The sequence below is a fragment of the Cricetulus griseus genome, chromosome X (genome assembly GCF_003668045.3).
Source record: "Cricetulus griseus strain 17A/GY chromosome X, alternate assembly CriGri-PICRH-1.0, whole genome shotgun sequence".
Classification (NCBI taxonomy): domain Eukaryota; kingdom Metazoa; phylum Chordata; class Mammalia; order Rodentia; family Cricetidae; genus Cricetulus; species Cricetulus griseus.
The window spans coordinates 40,284,396-40,308,638 of record NC_048604.1 but is presented as its reverse complement, the minus strand read 5'-3'; the positions used below and the strand labels follow the sequence as shown (position 1 = coordinate 40,308,638).

At 36.8% G+C, this 24,243-nt stretch overlaps 1 protein-coding gene across 2 annotated transcripts in view; it reads right to left on the bottom strand.

Annotated features, from left to right (window-relative positions):
- The window catches only part of Nup62cl (nucleoporin 62 C-terminal like), a 70,456-nt gene that overhangs the window by 27,941 nt on the left and 18,272 nt on the right, over positions 1-24,243 (bottom strand). For both annotated transcript variants that reach the window (XM_027433558.2, XM_027433559.2), the window contains 6 exons: positions 16,847-16,950; positions 12,576-12,732; positions 5,548-5,698; positions 5,247-5,296; positions 4,971-5,105; positions 2,663-2,774 (listed from right to left, as the gene is read on the bottom strand). In XM_027433558.2, coding sequence (XP_027289359.1) covers positions 2,663-2,774; positions 4,971-5,105; positions 5,247-5,296; positions 5,548-5,698; positions 12,576-12,732; positions 16,847-16,901 — 660 coding nt within the window. In that variant the 5' untranslated portion in view covers positions 16,902-16,950. The remainder of the gene's footprint in view (positions 1-2,662; positions 2,775-4,970; positions 5,106-5,246; positions 5,297-5,547; positions 5,699-12,575; positions 12,733-16,846; positions 16,951-24,243) is intronic.

Here is a 24,243-nt window from a genome sequence, read left to right as displayed (position 1 = left end):
GTGTGTCTGTGTGTTTTGGTTTGTTTGCTGACTCATTTGTTTCTCACATGCTACACAAGGCTTTAACCACTAAGCTACATCCCAAGTCCAGCTATGCCAATGTTTTTTGGCTGTGACCCATTTCATGGGTGTGGACTGTTCCACTTGTGCATAATTTCATCACTGAAAAAGTTTTAGATTTTGGAACATTTAAGATTTCACTACTTCGGATTTGGAACACTCAATTTGAAGCAGGAAAAATCAATACATTAATATACACCCAACAGTAATATAAATTGGCCTGCATTTCCAAATGTAAATTTTTATAGCATGTATCAATAGTTTTAAAATATTTAGACCTTTTTACTGAGTATATTCTACTTTCAGGAGCCTACCAAAATCTAAATATAACTGGTCATTACAGGGCTATATTAGATTGCCCAAAAATTGGAAACAACATCTCTGCCAATAAAAAAAATGTTAAGTATATTATAAAATTTACCTTTGGTGAAATATCTTGGCAGCATTAAAATTCACATTGTCAAAGAATGACTAAAATTTGGAGAGAGAATCATGAAAACAAAGTAGAACTCACTATGGGTATGTTTCTGATTTTATTTAAACAGAAGATTTTTTTTCTAGTATTATAAAAAGACTAGAAGAAGTATATCAATATAGTAAGAAGGGATTGGTAATATTTAATTTTTATGGATTTTATAAAAGTATAACAGGGTAATAGAACATAATGTTTAATAAAAAATTTAAGTATTAATTGGTCTCTCTCATTCACCCCAATGCACATACAAGAGTAAAAGAAGTCATTGAATCCCAGTACTATGAATTCTGGAACACATAACTCCTACTTTTGTAGCATGATATATAATCCATTGTAACAGGGCTTTGTGATGATCGTTACATTTTCCATAGGGACTTTATCATTCACCAGGTGTGTGTTTTCCTTACTTTCTGTCTAATGATTTATGCTATCTGAAAAGGGGGATAATCTCTCGCTTCCTTTGCCCTGCTATCACACAGTAGTTACCATTAACTTACTCATCTTAGACATCTCAATTATCCCTACCAGGAAAAATGAAAACATAAGACTATTTGCTGTTCACTAGTAAAATAAAATTATTGTGGGCAAAGTTGGGAAAATGATAAACATAGGATTTTACTAACTCTGTTGACAACACTTCTCACATCATTTCAGCACTCCAAGACTAGACATCAGTTCTGTACCATGTCTAAATCTGTTTATGTTTATCTATGCGTCAGAAATCTATTACAACAAAACAATTTTGAAATTGCATTTGTAATCTAACAGAAATGTACTTTGTTGACTCATGATCATCTTTGTGAACACAGGGCAGATGGTAGCATTGGTAATTCTAGCCTAATTTATATGTGTCATTTTTCAATTTTAGATTGATGCCAAGGAGACAATAGCACTGTTTTATGGCTGAAAGGGACTTGCAGATCATTTATTCTATTCTTGACATTTTGCAAAAGAAGGAGATAAAACCCAAAGAGATTATGTGACAAACAATATTCTAATAGTTTCTCAGCTGTAACTGGATTTTTCATGATTAAAAAAATTCAGTAATAACATGTATGTACAGAAAGACAGTCTGCATCTAATTGCACAAAGAACTTGCTAGAGAATAATCACCACTTGTGTATATGTTATTCATTCTCATCTACCGAGATCCTAGCCTCCCTGCTACTTATAATTAATGATAGAAAGCACAATAGAAGTTCCCACAATGGGAGATTCCTCTTAGCACTAGTGCCATTTAGCGAGAGTGGGGAAAAGAGGTCTTCATCTATGCAGCTGAGATAATGGAAAAAGGTACAGGAAATGAGCTCTTTATAATTAGAGTATAGGAAAATGACAAAGAAACCCTGCTTCTTTCTCACTGCCAAATTGATTCACAGAATCTCAATTCTAACAGGATTCTCAGTCATACATTCCCATAATATAATGCATTTGCTTTATGAACTAAGTAGTATTCTCTGAGCAGTTAGAAACATACTGACAATATTTAAGAAAAAATTCTATGGAAAATGTTAAGTCTTAATAGTTAAGTCACTACATTTTAAAGATATAAATGTTTAACATTTTTATTTATTTTACATATCCATCCACCCATTCCCTCACCCTCCTATCCTCCCATGCTCACCACCGACCCCCCACCCACCCCCACCCACTCCCCAGGGATAGTGAGGCCTTCCACGGGGGATTGTCAAAGTCTGTCACATCATTTGGGGGAGGGCTCAGACCCTTCTTCCCATATAAAGATACAAATTAAAGAGTGCTTAAATATGTCTACTAGACCTAGATGTATCTGCTTATATATATATGAGTAAATAAATTATATGTTATGAAAAATTAACTAGTGAGTAAGTGAAAAAAGTACCAGGATATGTTTAATCATGTAAAGAGTAATCTCTGTACAAATGGAAAGAGTCATTTATTTTATCCTCCTGTGAATAGCCACAAAACTCCCATCTGTAAATATTTACTGAATATTTACTGTCCATCTAATCATGCCTAAGAGCCTCATATCTCTAGAGGGCAGATAAGGAGTACTCTGGAGGACCAGAGACTGTGATGAATTAAAAGACTTCCAGAGGGCCAATTTCATATGAAATTTTGGCTTTCATAAAAGAGCAGGGAACATACAGGCACAGTAGTGTCATCAGGACTTCCAAGTGTATTCAGATAAGCAATAATGTCCTTGAGATCTTGAGACATTCTTTTCAGTTCAGCATCAATGCTTTCTGCTAATTTGTAGCTGCAAATGCAAGTGAAAGAAAGATTAACAAGAAATATTTTCTCACATCTACCATTATTGACACAAAGAGATGTAGTTATTCACATTGGTTCCCAGCTATGACCAATGACACTGTTTCATGGATATGATGTTTGCAAACTTATTACCATCATAACCTAAGACTACATTTAGCCTCTGATGAGTGCTACAGCGAAGGAACCCTTTTGGGAAAACAAAATGTATGCATAGAGCATTTAGCTAGATAGAAGACTAGTGTTTAGCAAAATTCAGTAAATGTTGAGATTGATTCAATTATAGACAATACATAAAATTTCATAGTAAAACCTTATGTGATATACTATAGCATGCAACAAAGGATATTTTAAGAAATGAGCTTGATAACAACAAAAGGTAGACAAATATGAGTTTACTACAAACTGATTAGTGATCTGAATTATCAAAAATTCCAAACTGATTTTAAGACAGACAGTGGGGAGTGGGGAGGGATGAAGAAAGATTGATTTATTGATTTAGTCCAGTCTATCAATATGTTTACAAGAATTAAAAGTGGCCAGAAGATTTTTCAAATTTACTATCTATAAAATTAAAAGACTCAATCAGATTGCTTGGTAACCATCTAATGCTTTTTGTGTCAAATCATTTACATGTAATTGGTTGCCTAAACTGTTGAAAATTCGGGTGAAAGTTTTATTGCAATATAAATCTGATAATAAAAGAGTAATTGGAAAGGAACTGATGTTTCTAAGCACCCCCATCCACAGATAGTATATTATGAAAATGTAAGTTTTTAAAAACAAAACAAAAAAGATAGAATAAAGTTGAGCATGTTGGCACATTCCTATAATCACAGCACTTGCAAGCATTTCAGGCCAGCCTTAGCTGTTAGAGAGTTTGTGCTAGATGAGACCTTCTCCAAAAATTGATAAAAAAAATATAGAATACATCAGACATGGGGGTGCACATCTATAACCCCAGCACGCCAGAGGCAAAGGCAGGTGGATAACTATGAGTTCAAGGACAGACTGGTCTACAGAGGGAGTCCTAGGCCAGCTTCTTTTACATAGAGAGTTGTAAGCCAGTTAAGAATACTTAGACAGACCCTGTCTCAAACAAGAAAACAAAAAGTGTGAAGTGTGTGTGTGTGTGTGTGTGTGTGTGTTTCACAGAAACAATGCCAAAGAACAGAGCCAAGAAAGAAGAGAAAAATAAAGAAGGAAAGAGGAAGAAAACAAAGGCTGAAATATAAAAGTAGAAATAAGATGGGGATCAGTACAGATTAGCTGTACTTATGCTGTACTTATTCACATTTAAAATCCTACAAAAACATTCACTTTCAAGCCTTAAAAAACAAGTTCAGTGACAAAGGACTTGCAAAAGCTCAGCTGGGCAGTGTGATGGGTGCCTGTAATTCATTCTACTCAGAATGCTATTGTGACAGAATCACTTTAACCCAGGAGTTTGACAAGAAGCCTGGGCAAAACCGGTAAGAACCTGTCTTAAAAATGAAGGAAAAAATCCAAAACATAAGAGCTCCATCTTAATTTACAAACAAGTCACTGACAAAATGAGTCCAAGCTAGTCTCAATTTAGATAATGTAGTATGTTCACACAACATCTCTTAATGCTTTATAAACTGGCCTGATTATCAAATCTCAGTTCTAGGGTTGCCATGGGAACATTGACAATGAACAGACACAAGGTAAAGACTGAACAGTACACAAATAAAATACACCTAGCCCGAAACGCTGACAAAATCATTCCAATTTTGAAAACCATAGTTCATCCTCAAATGAAGTCTATCTGTCTTTGAAATAACAAATAATCATGACTAAAACAACTGTATAGATATTAGGTTTAGATGTGTCAATATGAGGAAACCAGAAATATTCCACAATACTGTATCACACATAAGCTTTATATTTCTAATTTAAGAATACACTTGACAAATATAAAAATGTTACAGTAGACAAACATGAGCTTGAGATTAATAATAGTGAACAAAATTCTATAAAACAAGCCGCCAGAATGATTCCTTCATTTCTAAGCCTCCGTTAAAGATAAACATGGAGCAGTCAAACAAGCTGATAAATACCAACGATAAGAACTTGCCCTTTTCTACCAATATTTATTCCCTGCGTTATGATTCAATTTCTCCCTCCTTCTGCCCAATTCTTCAATCTTTATTCAGTTACTTACATTCTCTCATACTCTTTATCTACAAAGAGCAGATTAAAAGGCACATTCTGTTCTTTCACAAACTCCTCTAAAGGAGTCAATAGACGTTCCAGTTCCTTCTGCTGTGACAGGATAAAATCCAACTCTCGTTCCAACCTGAATAAAACAAGTCAACAGAAAGGCTGATGAAAGCAATTTTGGGTAACAAATTAAATGTCAATAAACAGCAAGGGGGCAAAAAAACACTGGAACAATTATATCTTGAATCTTTCAAGAAAAAAAAGTCTAAGGTTGTACCTGCTCTGGTCCAGTTTCACTTTTTCCACTTCGTTGTGGAGGATAATAATCTTTAAAGAGAAACAGAAACAAAATAATGTTAATATTCAAATTTTCTCAATAATTTTAGAATACCCATTTTCTCAGACCCTTGAAATACCAAACACTTCCTAACTCAGGGAGCATATTAACTTAGGTAAATGCTTTTAAGCTACTCATCAATATTGCAACAGAAAACTAATCATAAAACCAAAGTCTATTCTCTTGTGTTTATCTGAAAATACTTGTACAATACAGAAGACTAATGAGAATATCTTCCTACCTCATCACTATGATCAATCAGTGTATGGTTCCAAACATTAAGTTGGTTGGCATGATAAAGAAAGTGTTTTTCTTGCTCTTGTAGTTGACGGTTCCACTTGTCCACCATACTATCCAGGTGACCATATGTCATCACAGGAGTTACTATTGAGCTAAAATATAAAAAGATATACCATGATCATATTTTTAAAGCACAATCATATTTTAAAACAAACAGTACAGGAAGACTAGGGGGGAAAAGCCTGTGAGGAGATTCTCGTATCTGCTTTCCAACAAAAATAATTCAGGTAAAGATGATTTTAAAACATCCAGTTAAATGTTCTGAAAATTATCCTAAGGGAATAGAGTAAATAAATACTTCTCAAGATGTCTACTAAATCACTGTCTACTTCTACTCCTCCTGTTATGTCAGTACACCATGCTGGAAGCTCCAGGAATCATCTTAGTCCAAGTGTGCTTCTGAGTACTAGTCACAAATGATCAGCATCCCTTACTCACAAGGAACTGTGAGGAACACCAACTCCCCTGCCAAGCATCCACTTCATCTCCAATTCTGTGATCAGGACACTGACTCTAGCAGGAGTAGTACCAGTGGAGCTCAATGTGGAGGTAGCAGGTAATACTTTCCTGGCAGAAGCAGGCAGCATTCTAACTTCCTACTAGGGTACTAAAGGTGACATATATGGCAGGCTGAAGCAAAATCCTCACTCAAAAGCAATAAGTCTTGATGAGATTGAGTAAGGCAGGATTAGTCACTGGACATCACCTTTTGCTCTGGAATCACAGAGACCCAGTAAAGAATCTAACCTCTAAAGACTGAACACTCTAAGACAAATTTGGACTGGTAAGTCAACAAGAGTTGATGGGGAGTTTTACCTCCACACTGACTTGCAAAACCCAAAATAAAAGAGGCCAATCAAAGGACTACCTTCTTTCTTCCATGAGCCTTGTGTCAGTGAGGCCCAGTAGAGGGCCAAGCCTCCATGGCAACAGAGCATCAATGAGACCATACAAGGTAGGATGAAGTAGAGTAGTTGACATCCTGTGTCCTCTATCAGCAAGGTCCAAATAGTTGAAATTTTGCCTACCCCTGTATCAACTAAAGTACTGAGTTACTTTATCATTTGTCTCTTCATCTGGTGTTCCACGGCCCATCTGTAAGCTGAGCTTGCAATCTTAGAAGAGGTAGTAAAGTGGTGTGATGCAGTGTCCCACTTTCACAGGGAATGAATCCACAGGACTAAAAGAGTTGAACTTCCATACTGCCCGGGTGCATTGAGGCAGTATGACTCAGTGCTCCATTTTTGCTGGGATGAACAAGGTTCAGTGGGAAGCTAAACATAAAAACACACCCACCCTTTGCACTATATCTCAACAAAGGAACTATCTAATGAAAAGAAAGGAGATATACATAGGACCCAAACACTCCTAACATAATAGACAAATGTCCATGACACAATAAACATGATCCATATCAAGAACTAGGAAAATCACCACTCAAAAGAGAAAAGACTAGCAACATGGATAACAACATTAAGAGGTATCAGATGTTGGGAACTGTCTGAAAGGAATTTTAAAGCAGTCACTAAAAATGTCTGAAGAGGGCAATTTTTAATCCTCTTGAAAGAAATAAAAAAAATCAGCAAAGAAATGGAAACTATAAAAAACAAGTGGAAAATACACAAGCAAAAAATAAAATAACAAAAAAATAAAAAATAAAATAATGAAAGGAACCTACTTGAAAGGTTTGACACTATAGTGGAGCTTTCAGAAAATAATCAGTAACCTTAACGGCAGGTAATTAAAATTTACAGTACCACAAAGAGAAAACACAGACAAATGAAAACAGCCTTGAGGACATAGGAAGACAATAACAAATGAGATAACAATGTATGCAAGTGAACTTCCAGAAAAAGAGAATGGGCCTGAAAAATTATTGGGAATAAAAGGTTGTAAGCTTTATGAATTTGGTAAAAGCATAAACATGAAGATTCAAGAATTTAAACAAACTGAAATAGAGTAACACAACAAAAATCCAGTGTGAGGCAACTGTGATAACCATTAGGTTATGGAAATGGCCCTACAAAAATCTACAGTAAGACAGAGCAATTGGACTTCTGAAAGGTAAAGATATTTTTTAAAATGTGGAAACAAAAAGCAGAGAGAGAAAAATGGACTTAAGAGAGAAGATCAACTGAATGATAGCTAACTTCTCATCTGAAACTATAAGGTTAGGGAGACATCACACATTTTCAAAGTACTCAAAGGAGAAAAAAAGTGTTCATGACTTTCACATCTTCAGAAATGAAGAGAAATAAAGATACCATATGCAAGTGAAGAAATAAGGTAAGGCATTACTAACAAGTCTACTCTTGAAGATTAACTACAAAGAAAAGAAATGGCAAGTCTTGTAATGTCACATCAAAATGGCTGAAAAGAGGGGCAAAGTGTTATTCACTTTAAATGTATATCTTAGGCTGTATTTGATGGTTGGAATGAAAAACACAACCTTCTGGGGTGTTATGTTCAACATACATAGAAGAAATACTTGCTACAACAATACAAGATAAAGGTGGAAAAAATTAAGTAATGGGTTTGGTTTCTCCACTTGACCCAAAGTGGTAAAATGTCAATATGAATACATTGTTTTAAGTTATACATGTATACCCTAATATCTACAACAACTAGTAAAAAAATTATATGAAACAAAGTATTAAAAATACCATATATAAAACAAGATGAAACTCCCTGGAAATTTCCAGCAACCATGGGAAGATTAAAAACAAGGAGAAACAGGACACAAATCAAAAGTAAAAATCAAATAACCAAACAACAGAGACAAGGCCTGATAGTCAATAGTTTCTTTGAATATAAGTGTGCTTGACAATGTGGTTAATAAACATCTAACAATATAAAGGCCTACAAGAAATCACTCCAAGTATATGGATAGAAAGGTAAAAGAATTAAAAGTATAGAACTAGGGATTTTTTTTGTTGTTTATTTTTGAAAAAAAGATGTTCCTATCATATAGGGTAGACTACAGAACAACGAAAATTACCACATTCAAAGTTAAGAGGAATTACATAATAATAAAGGAATCAAGGTACAAGGAGAGCTGCCAGTTCAAACGTACATTCCACCAAACAATAAAGCCTCAAAATACATGAGAAAAAGACACATTATAGATCATAAAAAGAGAAGAGGGAACTATTTAGGGGGAAGGAAGGGACTACTAACGGGAAGTAGGTGTGGGAGATAGCGGAGAGCAGCAGGCATGCAAATAAAAGCAAATTATGACCCATATGTATAGAAATGTTATAGTGATGCCCATTGCTTTGTGTGATAATCAAAAAATTAATAAAAATAACTACAAAGGGTACTAGAATTTTCTCAAAAGAGAAACTGATAAAGCTCAAGAGGGAAAAGAAAGCAAATTCAAAATGATTTGATTGAGAATTTCAAAAAGCTATTCTCTACAACTGAAGGAACCACTAGACGAGAATATGGCAAAACTCGAAAATCTGAAAATACAATAACAGAATCTAACAGGCATACATAGAACATTACAAGCAATACAAGAAAACAGAATATTTAGGTTTCCATAGAACATTCTGCAAGATGGACCATTTTCTTCTGCATAGGAAAAATGTGAACAAATATAAAATAGCTGAAATCATATGGAGTATGTACACCAGCTATAACTAATTCTAAAAGAAGAAAATCTCCGCACACTTGGAAAGTAAACACCATGCTTCCGAATAATCCATGACTCAAAATGAAATCAGAGCACAGTGAAAGATGTGGGCCACAGGAAAAACAGTGCACTAAAGGCTGGCATGAGAAGAAAATGCTTCAAATCAATAGCTTAAGATCATCCGTTAAGACACTAGCAAAGAAAAATAAACCCAATAACATCAGGAGAAAAGAAACAACAGTGGATAACAATGAACCTGAAAACAGCAACGTTTTACAGAGTAATCAATGAAACAAAAGATGGTTCCTTAGAGAAATATCAATAAAATTCATACAAGAAAGGCACAGGCCACCAACATCAGAAATGAAACAAGAATATATATCCAATATGGAAAGGACAGTAATGGAGGGCCACAAACAACTTTATGCTCGAGAATTTGACAACTCAGGAAAAACTGAACCTGTTCCTTTAAAACTGCAGACTGCTGAAGCTCAGTAAAGATGAACTGAGACAGTCTGACTGGTTCTGGATCCATTAAATAAGTTTATTTTTAATTTAAAGGATTCTGCAAGAGATTTATCTGGGCACAGAAGTTTTCATTAAAAAGTAGTTAAGTGCTGCTGGGCATTGGTGGCGCACGCCTTTAATCCCAGCACTTGGGAGGCAGAGGCAGGCAGATCTCTGTGACTTCGAGGCCAGCCTGGTCTCCAGAGTGAGTGCCAGGATAGGTTTCAAAGCTACACAGAGAAACCCTGTCTCGAAAAACCAAAAAAAGTAGTTAATGAACAGTAACAACTCTACAATTTCTTTTAGAAAACAGGAATAAGAATGCCTCCCAGAGCATTTTAAAAGTTGTAAAGTTAGTAGTGATTCATTAACTTTTATTCTGATATCAAAACTTACAAGCAAAAACAAAATCAGCATGCATAAATACAAAACATATATAAAATACAACAATATATAAAATATATATCATTATATCATAGCCAACCAAGATGAAAAGTGTAAGAGCCAGGGTAGTAGATGACGATAAGGACACAGCAGGGCAGCTGTCCACATGAACTCCCAGAGGTTGTGACAGCATGTACAAGCTCAAGCCAGTCCAAATCGCAACATAGAGAGGCGAGGTAGGCATGAAGTCCCAACCTTAGTCTAGCTGCTAGGAGAGAGACAATAAGTTTTCTTCAAGAGGGTAGCTGGAGAGGAAGTCCAATAATGTATGATCAGGACAAATCAGACTTGATGGGTATTAAAAAAAAAGAGAAGAGAACACAAAGTTGGGTGAGTAGGATCAGGGTGGGTGGGCCTGAGAGAAGCTGGGGGAGAGGATGAATATGATCAAAACACATTGCATAAATTCTCAAAGAATGAAGAAAATATAAAGATGTGTAACATCATTAGACATTAAAATTCTTACCACAATAAGGTCACTTCACAGCTTTAAGAAGGGTAGTAAAAAAGTGTCACAACCAAGAAAGTAAATACAAACAGTCTGGATAACTCATACACTACTGGTAGTGAAGGGATCAGCTCCCCTTTCAGCAGCCATAACAGCCGAACACGTGCTTGCCATAAACTTGCCTTGGTCACTTAGAGGTCAGATGCCTGCCTTGTGACAAGGAACCAATCAGAAGTTAGTTAGTCAGATGCCTGCCTCGTGACAAGGAAACAATCAGAAGTTAGCTGGTGGCGCTATGCTTTACGACCCTGGGTGTGCTTTATTGACAAGCGCACAGCAATGATGCACAAAGCATAGCAACCACCCTGGGAGGGCCTATGGACCATAACAACCAGTTGACCAATCAACACAGGGCAAGCCCTCCAAGCCTGCAGGCACACCAATCGTGAGCCTGTGCGTACCCCTAGACACTCCCCTTACGCTGTCCTATAAGATCTCTTGGGAGGCCCTACGAGCCCTCTTTTGCTAGCCATCCGCCATGGCGGGTGGGTGAAAGACTCGAGCTAACATGGGGTTAGCTCGTTAAATTACAATAAAGCCTCGTGCAGTTTGTAGCAAGCTCTCGAATCTGCCTGGTGATTGGGGTGACCGAAGTCGTGGCCTGGGACCCCGGATACTTAAGTTTTCCGGGGGTCTAACAGTAGCTACACAGAATGGCATAGCCACTCTGGGAAAGTGTTTGGCACCTAAAATAATAAACACACAAACATCATACTGACGAGCACCTACATTCCTGGGCATTTACTCAATATGTTAGGTTCACAAAAAATGCATGCACCTAAATGTTCATAACAATAGTCCCAAACCTAGAAACAACCTAGATACCTAGCAATACTTCTAAGGTTAAACAAACTACATTATACCAAATATCATGGAATACTACTCAGAAACTCAGACAGACAGAGGGCTCAAGCTCTAGGGTAGAACGTAAGGAATTATGCTGAATGAAAATAGAAGACCAATTCTTAGAGGGCACATATGCCTCCATCTGTATAGCATTCTTAAAATATTGTGAATATGGAAATGAAGAACAGATTAATTACTACCCAGACTTAAGGAAAGAAGGAGAGATCTGCTCATAGAAGGGCACCAAGAGGAATCCTTGTGGTGACAGAACTATTTTGTCTGCTTTTTATTTATTATTTTTAATATTGACTTTTATCTTTTAATGTGTGTATATCTGTCTGTGAGTGCCTGCACATGTGTACAGATGCCCATGGAGACCAAAAGAGAGCGCTAGAGCCCTTAGAGCTGGAGTTCTAGGCAATTCTGAGCTGAGGTTCAAACACTAGTTCTGTGGAATAGCAGCAAGTGCTCTTAGCCACTGAGCCTTCTCGACAGCTCCGTATTCTGTATTTTGATTGGGTCAATGTTAATATTCTAGGTTAATTCTAAACTATAGTAATGCAAGATTCTGTCATTGCAGGAACAGTACAAGGGACACACGGGATGTTTTATGTAATATGCAAGTTAATATACGTTCTAGAGTTTGTTTGAATTTTTATCATGGCACACACATTACAATGTGTGCAATCAACTACCTAATCTCTATGTGTTTCAGTTTTCTGTAAAACAGGACCCCAAATAGAGTCTATCTCATAGGATATTTTGAGTGATAAATGGTGTGATATTCTTAAAGAATTGCCATCTTGTTTAATAGACAGATTTACACAATAAGTTATAGCTATTAGTAATACTAGTAATGACTATATAACAGTATTGCAGAAGTCTGTTGACTGTTCTTCCTGAGCTACATATAATAAAATACTTCCCTGTTCCCTCAACTGCTTTATAAAATACTAGTCTAACACTACAATGCAATTATGCCTATAAAGTGATAAAATCGAAACACAAAATTTCAAATAAACAAGCTTACTTTACAGTCATGGTAACTGGCAGAGTAGCCACATTGATTAAGCCAGTGTCATTAGTCCAAGGTAATGCCGGTGGTTTGAAATACAGGTTGAAACCACTTGTCATTGTGGTAGTGGTATTGGTGGTAACCGTGGTAGTGGTAGTCGTTGAGGTCGTGGCTAGAAAATAAAATAGGCAGTGTTGGTAAGAACTTACAGTGTTAGTAAGAAATGAGAAATGTGTCAGCTAAGTCTCAGTCATTCAAGATTTTTTTTTAAATATGGGGAGTCAAAGCCATAGATTTGAACCCAATACTGTTGTAATATGAAGTGATATACTGCAGAACAGGCATCCAACTTAACCTTCATGCTGAAAATTAAAACTCCTGGAGAGAGTCATTAAAATATAAAACATAACTTAACCAGCTCTATAACCATTAAGAGAATTTAATCAATTCTTAAAACTCTTCCCATAAATATTGAAAACTACAGACCCAGATGGCCTCACTGGTAAGTTATATTTAACTTTCAAAGAAAAAAAAACACAATTTTGCAATACACACACAATCTCTGTAAATATTTTGTACAAAAACATAACTCTATTTGAGAAACTAATTCCTACAAATTGCTACATCATCACACTAAACCAAGGGTATGTCCTAAATCTTAATGTATCTTGTGAAAGTGCCCTACTGAAATGATTTTGAAAAAAACAAGACAAAACTCTACTCTTGTCAATAGAGAAAAGTGCCTATTTCTCTACATCTTAGCTAACACTAGCCGCACATCTTTGCCAAACTGCTTAGCAAAAGCCTCTCAAAGTTTTATTTAAATCCCAGACCTCTTTTATAACTTTTCTGTTGTATCCTTTCTAGAATGCCTTGCCCTCTTACAGATTAAAACTGAATAGACTTCATAGCTGAAGTCCCATGTTTCCTATGTTTGTTGCTGACTTCTACTCGTAATTTTCACAACTTTAATAGCACTATTGATCCTTACTGTTTACCAACCATATAAAGAACAATGCAAGAAAATTATGGCTGTTGGGGATTAGGACTATCATATTTTCTTCTTTTTTTGGTTCTCTGTAGTTTCAAATGTTCTTGACAATTAAATGAGCCTGTGTAACATGAAATTTGTTATAAAATATCATTGGTACACAAGGGGTTGTGTTAGCCTGGCTTTTCCAACTAGCAATATGTTCAGGTTAATGACTGTACTATAACCACAGAAATCATGGTGACTGCTAAGTGTACCGACTAGTCTCAGGAGCCTGGCCTATCCCATTCCTGCTGAGTGAACAGGCACAGGCACACATGCTTTATTCCAGGTAACTGCCTGTTGCTCCTGGTTCTCAGTACATATGGCCGGTAATGAGTGTGTGAAGTATAGGAGGAAAGTGCCCCATATGCCACTAGCTTATGGGGGGTGACATGAAAAAGCTCTAGCTAGAGTTAGGATACATCATTCTCAAAAATTGGGTGACATAGAAGAATCAAACTGTGTTTGATTTCTATAGAAATATGCACAGAAATATGGAACCAGATAAAACATAAGAAAATGGGAAATAAGTAAAAACTGTAGAAAAATCAGACTGTAAGCAGAAGGACTTGAAAAGATTGACAGATGAAGAACTTAAGTAGAATAAAATCGCCATGAGCAAGTCGAAATTGGGAACAAGGCAAAATACAAAGTCAGAAAAAGAGAGGAAGAAACCAGTGAGAAATTTTAAAAGAAAAATGCAGATAAAGGGAGAGTAACTGAATGACATGCATGCAATATTTGATGCAGGCAACCCCTAAGGCTGCCACATGAACAGCTCTTGAGTTCCACTTCCCCAGAGCTAACAGTGCCATGAAAAGTCTTCATGAGGTTTTTCTAAAGTTCCATGTCCCCTTTGGCATAAGGAACCTTATGGTAATACTAACTCCTTTGTGTTAGCTCATGTGAGAGTGCAATGAGGAGCACACAGGAAGCCTATGCTCAATCACAATGTGTTTTGGAATTAGTATCACTAACAACACTGGGGAGCTTGCAGGTTGGATCCCCGTTGGTGTTCTGTATAGCTAGATAGCACTATTTTCGTCACTTGAAAATAAATACCTTTTTCAAAAGGAGACCTTTCTCTAGGAATAATAGCAATCGATTGTACTACCAAAAAGCCTACTTTATTAATTCATTTTAACACTGCTAACTATATATTCAAGAAAAATTAAAATTTTTGGACTCTTAATTAAAATTAAGGTAGACTCTTCGAAGAGTCTACCTTATCCAGAGGAGATTTTCTAATAAAGTATCTTGACTTTATGACCTGGACAGATACACAGAAATATAACTAAGAGAGATGATAAATTCCAGGACAAGGAATGCAACAATGTACTGGGCAGTTTTTATCAACTTGAAACAAACTTGAAGAGGGAACCTCAACTGAGAAACTGTTTCTATCAGAGTAGCCTGCAGGTGGGATTATTTTCATTACTGGTAATTGATGAAAGAGGGCCTAGCCCACTGTGGGAAGTACCATTTCAGGGCAGGTGAACCCGGGTTGCACAATAATGTAGCTGAACACAAGCCTGAGAGCAATCAAGCAAGCAGCATTCCTCCATGTTTCTACTTCAGGGTTCCTGCCTTGAGCTTCTACAAACAAATCCTTTCCTTTCTCCCAAGTTGCTTTTGGTCAGTGTTTTATCACAGCAGTATAGAAAGCAAACTAGAACAGATAATATGGTCCCATTCTTACAAAAAGCAGATAATTTCATGTGTTTTTTATGTGTGAGATTAAGTCTGAAAGGATAAACAAAATCATATGTGTGTATATAGTTGCGTGCATATGTACATATATGCATGTATGATTTTATAATAAAACACTCAAAAATCAGCATTCTTAAAAACATGACTAACTAGAAAAATCAAAATATTCCAAATGATGTTGAATGATATCTTACAGAAATAATACCTGTCAGCCTAAATGTAAAGGAATCTTGAGTCTTATTAAAATACTATGATTACTTTTTGTACAGTATTTTTTTTTACTTATTTTCCATACCATTTTAAAAGCATGTCTTAGTTAGGGTTTCTATTGCTGTGAAGGGACACCATGATCATAGCAACTCTTATAAAGGAAAAAATATTTAATTTGGGTGGCTTATATTTTCAGAGGTTTAGTTCATTATCAATATGGTGGGACATGGTGGCATGCAAGCAGACATGGTGCTAGAAAAGGAACTAAAATTCCTACATCTTGACCCCACAGACAACAGGAAGTGGTTTGAGACACTGGGAAGTATCTTGAGCATATATGAGGACTCAAAGCCCACCTCTACAGTGACATACTTCCTCCAACAAGACACATCTAGTCCAACAAGGTCATACCTCCTAGTAGTGTCACTCCCATTGGGGGACATTTTCTTTCAAACCATCACAAGGTATAAACTAGCTCTGGAATATTTGAGTAGCAATAATATTTCAACTAGTACCAAAGGCAGTAATGAATTTCAGACATTTAATAGATAAAATATAAAGAGCATAAGCTGGGCATGTGCATAAGAATATACTATAGTATATTCTTATGGCTCCAACAGTTATTATCCTTTTTGTATTTGTCACAAAGACAATAAGTATTTCTTCCATTCAGGTGTACTTGGCAAACTTCCTTTCCTATTTGTAATAGTTATCTCAAAACACCAGAGTCTTAATGAAGTAGATGCTAAGCTGTATCACTTTAAGCTATATTTACTGAGGTGGTTTGAATGAGATTAGCCTCCATAGGTGCCTATGATTGAATAGTTGTTCCCTAGTTGGTGGAATAGTTTGAGAAGAATTAGGAGGTGTGTCCTTGTTGGAGGAGGTGAGGTTTCAAAAGTCCATGCCATTCTCAGCTATCTCTCTGCTTTGTGGCTGTGGATCAGATGTGAACTCTCAGCTACTGCTCCAGGGTCATGCCTGCCTGCTGCCATTTTCCCTGTCATGGTGGTCATGGACTCTAACCTTCTGAAACCCTAAGCACACCCCAATAGATTCTTTTTTCTATAAGCTGCCTTGGCCATAGTGTCTTCCCACAGCAATAGAAAGGTAACTAAGACATTAACCATAATGATTTTTAAAATAACCTCACAGTTAAAGTCATGGTAATAAGCTTTATACAAAGAAAGCTACTACTGATATCAAGTCCTAGATGGATTCAAACATAGTGATTATTTATAAGATGCAGGAAATCCACAGCTTCTATTGGCAAACTGAGTTAAGTAGGCTCATGGGAAATAACAATAATTTCTTTAAAATGAGTAAAACTTACATGCGAGTTCCTGGGAAGCCATGCAGGCAGGAAAATTTGACATTGCAGGAAACATAGTAGCTGAATTGTCAGTGGTGACTACAGTAGTCGATGCTGGAGCCAACCTAAAAAAATCAAAGTAAGAAGCAAAATATAGTGACTAAAAATAACTCCCCCAAAGTAAAGATTCATTTACATTGGGGAAATAAGAGCAAAGACTGGAAAAGTAAGCAACTACAAATAAAATGTCTTTGGTTAAGGAAATAGCAGAAGCCATATTTTAAAAATGTTCATCAGTGCTGCCTGCTAATAGCCTTCTAGCAACCTCACTGAAACAGTAAACAGATGAGAAGCATCTACTCCCTGGAAGTGCAGCATAAGAACTGCTGTGAAACTATTCGAAACTGGTGAAAATGGTTTTTAAAAATTGTAAACTGCTGGAAATTATCTTAAGGGTATACAGTGAATGAAGAAACATTTCTTCAGGAACATCTGTTAAAAGTCAGTGATCTAACAGTGATGGTCTACATATGGCATACAAGCCATAACTCACTGCCTTCCTCCCACTGCCTTGCTCGCCTTTGTACAAGTAACACTCCAGATAAGAGTGGCTTAGAAGACTGGGTGCCCTCTGGCTCTGGTGCTCAATCAAGGGAGACAGGACTTCCATGAGAAAGCAAGCAGCCAGCATTCTCATCACCTCCAACACGATTGTGAAGGGCAACATTGCTGGTAAATACAGCCAAACTTTCTAGATCTTGTTTCTTTTAGCCACTTCCCATTCACAGGATAGAAACTCCATGACAGAGTGCTAAGAATAGTAGGGATCCAACCACACCGCTCTGATGGTATTGCCTAAAGCTCATTCGAAGCTCTAAGTTCCCCATGGGAAGAAGCAATCAAGACCAGTGGCTGTTACCACTGCCCAGCACCCAAACTCCTGGATCAAAGAAAGATTTTGCCCCAGAGCTAACAGCTGGTCCTAAGAACAGAGAGCTCCCAAACTCACCCACAAAGAAATGACTTTATGTAAAACAGAACATGAGTAGTTCCAGTTGAAGGATTCCCTTTTAGAAGATGAAGATTTGGTGGTAAGTATTTAAAAGGTGACAGCTTTATGCTAACAAGAAGTTAGGCTCTCAGTCTAGCCTACCAGAGTTAACAAGGAAGAATTAAGCACTGATCTATGCTATCGCATGAACAAATCTTGGAACTAGTAAGCTAAATGGAAGAAATAGGCACAAAGGCAATGTATTGCATGATGTCAATTATATGAAATGTCCAGAATAGGCAAAGCCATAGACAGAAAGTGTATTAGTGGTTGCCAAGGGCTGCAGGGGCGGGAGTGGTGGGTTAATGAAGGGTGACTGCTAACTGGGTACAAGGTTTCTTTTAGGGGTAATGAAAATGTTCTCAAGTTACATTCTGGTGGTGGTTGTATACTCTGTGGCTATATTAAAAACCACTGAATTGTACAATTTCAAAGAGTGAATTGCAAGATGTGAATTATATGTCAATTATACTGTTATTAAAAAACACATTATCATCTCAGGAGAAGAAAAAACTGCATTTGATAAAAATGCAATGCCCTTTCATGATATAAACACTCAACGAACTGGAAAGAGAAGGCAACATCCTCAACTCTTATGAGTGATTTTTAATAACACGAAATAGCAAGGCTATTTATTCTGTCATATGTTGTAAATACTCTCCTACCCCAGGTTGTCAATGGCTTTTAATTTGTTGCTATTCTATAAGTAGCCATCTTTCCATCACTTTTTCCCTTTATGGCCTAGTTTAGGTCTCAATATTATATTTTAAAGGGCTTTTCCCCCTTAAACATAAGAAAAAGTATTCAATCTAATTTTAAGAGAAAACTGCAAATTGTAACTACGTTCAAAGCAATTTCACAAAACAGATGACAAGAACTCAAAAAATACTAACATAGTTTATTAAGGGCATCAAAAAATCAGGCAGCCTCATGGATTCCTAATGGAAGTGTAAAGTGGCATGGCTCCTGTGGAAAATGGGTGGTCAATGTTTTAAATATTTCAAATGCATCTATCATTTGAGATAGAAATATTCTTCTGGAAATGTCCATGAAGAGTGCACTTTATGCCACAGAACTATATACCTAGAAGTGACTAACTGTACAATTAAAAGTGGTAAAGTTTTTAATGTATATTTTACCACCATAAATATGTAAGATGTTTTTGTGTACCTGTGAAATGACACATAAGATCATATCCAGAGCTATAGAGATGGTTAAGCAGGTAAAGATGCTTGTCACCAAGCCCAGTGACTTCACTTTCATACTCAGGATCCACATGGTGGGGTGGGTGCTTCACAAAAAGACTAAATGGACTCCTGTTGTCCTCTTAACTTCACACATATCTTATGGAGCGCACGCACACACACACACACACACACACACACACACACACACACACACACACATAAATGTGATAAAAATGATATCCACTACATTATTGTTTGTACCAGTAAAAAGGAGGAAACTAATAAAACAATTACCAAGGGAGTGGATATACAAATTATAGTATATCCAGAACATGGACTACTACAACAATATTAAAAAGATACTAAAGAATCTCTCAATGGTGTGAAATGAACTAAGGTTTAAAAAATTTTAAACAAGCGTAGTATAAAATTTACAAGTTGAAAAAGCAGGACACACACTACTATATAGAATATATTATCTACCTCTATAAAAGATGGAAGGTTGGAGCCTCTGGAATGGCTCAGTGCCACAAGATAATGCAAAACTGACAATTTGAGTTCTGTCTCTGGAACCTACTTAAAGACAGGAGACAACTGACTCAAGAAAAGTTGTCCTCTGAACTCTCTGTGCAAGCCATGACATGTGTGCCAACCCCCCACATAATATAATAATATAATTTTTAAAGGTGGAAGGCTAAGAACACAATGATAGATACCCATCCTAGATGGGTATGGAAAATGGAGACAAGTGCAGAGAACAGAGGTTTAGTACATTTTTTGTAGTATTTATAGTTTCCTTGTGAAACCATTTGCCTATATTATTTAAGAATTAGACATAAGTACATGTTCTTGTAGCCAGTGTGGGAAACATTACTTACATAGTTTCATATTCACCTACGCCTTTAAAATATTTATGCACTCTATTTTCTACCTTTAATTCACACAATATTTCTTATGATTAATATTTTAAGCAAACAACAGTTAGCCAGCTATTACAATACATTTATTCATTATTTTACCCTCTCCCCCCATGGATTTGAAATGCCACCATCATACACACAGGTTTGTTTTTGTGCCTTAAAATATTTCACCGAGTTTTTCTTCCTGTGACTGTTACATAACAGAATCTCAATTATTATAACCCTAGAATTATTTATTTTATATTACATAACATTTTAAACTTACAGGAAGAGCATCAATTTATTCATTTTGATATATTTTCCCGAAACCACTCCATCATTACTTGCTTAACACAACACGAGGGGTGGCAGGCCTCATGCATTTATTCCTCCATTTGAATTTTAGAATCTTTCCAAGTCCTTTGTTCCTTTCCTTCTTCCAAAGAACCACTATGGCTTCACCAGAATTGCATTAGACGGACAGATTAATTTGGAGGTGAATTATCATTTTGGTATTACTGAGTCTGCTCGTTCAGTGGTCCTGTTCATTATTCGGTGTTTCTCCTGTATGTCTCAGTAAAACTTTGCTGTTTCCTCCATCTAAGTCATGCATATTTTCAAAAATGCATTCCTGGGCATTTCATAATTTTGGTTGAAATTGTTAATGGGCCTTTTCTTGGCTGTATTTCCCAACAACTATTGCCTAAACATAGTGAAGCTATTGATTTCTATATTATTTATTTTGTAAATGGCTGTATTACTGAAACTTCTTCACTAGCTCTAATTAAATTTCTACTTGATTTATGCCCAAATCTTTAAAGTTCTAATCATTTATCTCAGATCCTGGCATAATTTCAGAGTCTGTCCTTAAATTGCATACCCAAAGATAACTAAGGAAGCAAATATCATTTAATATGACTTACTTTTTAGTTATATGAATCATACTTTGAAATAGAAAAGGGTTTAAGATTAAAAAAAACCTTCTTTTCCTCATTACAACTAGAGTAGGGTTTCTTAACTTGGCACTATTGACATTTAGGTCTGATTATATTTTGTTAAGGAAGACAGTCCTGTATAGTGTAGGACCTTTACTGAGCTCTACTTGATATATATGCCCCTCCAGGTATATACTCAAAGGACTTTATATCCTACTACAGAGTTATCTATACACCCATGTTCACTGCTGCCCCATTCACAAGCTAGGAAACTGAATTCATTTGGATATCCATCAACTGATAAATGGATAGGAAAAATGCAGTGTACACAGTAGGATATGACTTAGATATAAAAAGTGAAAGTATGAAATTTTCAGAGATGGATAGAACTGGAAAAATTATACTGAGTGAGGTCACCCAGACTCAGAAGAACATATGCTGCATGTCCTCTCTCATATGTGGGATCGGAGCTCTGGATTGTTCTGCATTTTAAACTTGAAATACAAGTTGAACCCAGAAAATTAGAAAGTTGCCAATAGGAAGGGATACATTAATGGAGTGGGGGAAAGAAAATACAGGTTAAATCCAATTGAGGGAGAGAATACGGAGAGTGGAAAGGTTCAAGCAGGGAAGCTGCAGGGAACATGGGGGAAAACAAGGGGCAGTAGGAGGGCTAACCAAAATAAAGGGTGTATGGAAAGGCCATGCATCCCAATTAAAAATGTAATAGGGGGCTGGAGATGGCTCAAGGTTAAGAGCACTGGCTGTTCTTCCAGAGGACCTGAGTTCAATTCCCAGTAACCACATTGTGGCTCACAACCATCTATAATGAGATCTGGTGCCCTCTTCTGGCATGCAGGTGTACATGCAGGCAGCACACTGTATACATAAATCTTTTAAAAAATGTAATAGGGATAGAATTCAAGTGATATGTAAGAAGATTCAGGGTTACAGAACATTAAATGTTTAAGAATTATTGGGATTTAGGGATGGGGTAAAGAGGGGACAGGGAGTTATTTGATAAAACTAAGAATCCTTATGGCAATCCACCACCACTGATTGGCTAATTATAAAGTAGAATTTTTCTGAAAAAGGAGTTTGAGGGGTTGGCTGTCTGGTTAGTACTCTTGATGTAGAAAGAAAAATAAAGAGTTTGAACATCAGTATCCTGCATGGGTGGACAATGCTACTCCTAGAAGACACAGGTTACTAAACAAAAATCTCAGTGCTGGGCATGGGGTAACTTCCTAAGAGTTATTGTTCAAGAAGGCAACAGGGGTACCCAAAACATTGTTCTTGGCTGCCCACCATAACAACTGCTGAAGGTACCACATACTTTGATTAAAGGACATAAATAAATCTATCTCAAAATGACTAGGAGACTTCTCTGCTTTTTTACTTTTATAGTGCCAGAACGTGTTATGCAAGTCACTAGAAAAAAAATATATCAGTGGTCTTACCTATCCCTGGATCCTGAATGCTTCAATACCAACCTACCAAGCAAGATGCACTTACTGTGTAATAGTGGCAGGACATACAGGGGTAGCTGACCACTTTTTGATTGGATTTGAGGTCTGCTCCCGAGAGGGGAATTAATGCCTGGTACTATATATCTGGTCAAAAGCCCATAGCTTAGGTGGTCATAAGCTCAAGAGGGGGCACCTACTATCATTATTTTGTTAAATGTTCATATTGTCAAACTGCTTTCTAAATATTTGTTTGTACCTAAAGACCAGGGTTGCTTTTAACCTTGGTCAGAGAAGTTAATTTTACAGTGAGCATCAGTTAATAGAAAGAGTCATAACTGGTCAAAGTACTAAGGAAAAAGTAACTGTGTTTATCTTTAAATGGAGCATCTACACCAAACCCCCAATCCTTAATGTTCAGTGAACACCACTGGAGGGGGGCAGACAGAATGTAAGATCTGGAGGATGTGGAGGAGTGCTGTGAGATGCTGTCTTCCAAGTATGGCATGTTTATTGCACTTATGAACTCATAATAATGCTGTTGTTACCTGAATAAGACCCAGATAAGATGAAGTCAGTCAGCAGTCCAGTGTGAATGGGGTAGGGACGCATGACGCTATGCCCCTAGTTGATGTGCTATTGGTAGCTTATGGCTTCTGGGAGACAAAGAAACATTTTCCTTGGGGGTGTTGCAATTTATAGGTTGTCCATTTGCCATATGTATGCGGGCAGCACTAAGTGGACTTAGTATATATATAATATATATATATATATATATATATATATATATATATATATATATCGAGAGAAAGTTGGGAAGGACTCCTGCTGGAGGGGGTCTGGCAGAGGTGGAGGGGAGAAATGGTGAGTGGTTATGATCAAAATACATTGTTTATTTTAAAAAGCCTTTGCATAAAAAGAAAAATCTGGTCAACCCTCATAGATTAGGAGGAAACAGGCTCCCGAGGAGGGGGATACTGTTGTTTAGCTAAATTGACATAGCATCACACTGCCTTGTAAATATTTGCTTAGACTTATAGACAAATGCTACTCTCAGTCTTAGTCAGTAAGGCCTCTCTTTCTAGTGAACATCAGTAAACAGAGTCTCATGGCTGCACAAGGTACTTAGACTAATTGACAGATGAGTGTTCAGACAAAAACAAGATATTTATACAACCCCTAGTAAGGCTCAGACAACACTGCAGAATCGGAGATAGGAAAAAAATGTGAGAGCCAGAAAACACAGAAAAGGGCTGTTAAACGGTATCTTTTTTGTATAAGACACAGCCATTGCAATCATGAACCCCCAGCAGCTGTGGATGCCTGTACTGGATCTACACAAAAATGAGTCCCTAACTCTCATTGCACAGCTCCTGGTAAATCCAGGCAGAAGGGGATGTCATCAGTTGTGTATCCACTGGTGATCCCATCAAGTTCCAGTGAATAGCTTCAATCCAGTGATCACGAAGACAGCCCTATTAAACAAAATGGATAACAAAACAAAAACCAAAGGTCATCAATCTGGAAGAGGGACTGGTAGGGAGGAGGAAAGGTTGATTATAATAGGAAGGAGATAGAAAAGGGTGGGGAGAGAGTAATCAGAACACACTATTAGACATGTATGAAGTTGTCAAGGAACAAGCTAAATCAACTTTAAACATTTTGACGTAGTAAAGGAAAGTAAAAATGAGCTTTTAAAACATCCAAATAACAAAAAGAAATGGTGGGGATGAGGAATAAAGCAGAAATGGAAAGCAGAGCAAATGAAAGAAGTATGGAGGCACACATCTGTGATTCTAGCACGTGGGAGATGGAGGCAGGAGAGGCAAGAGTACAAGGCTAGTCTCAGCTCCATAGAGCCTTGGATACATGAGACTTTC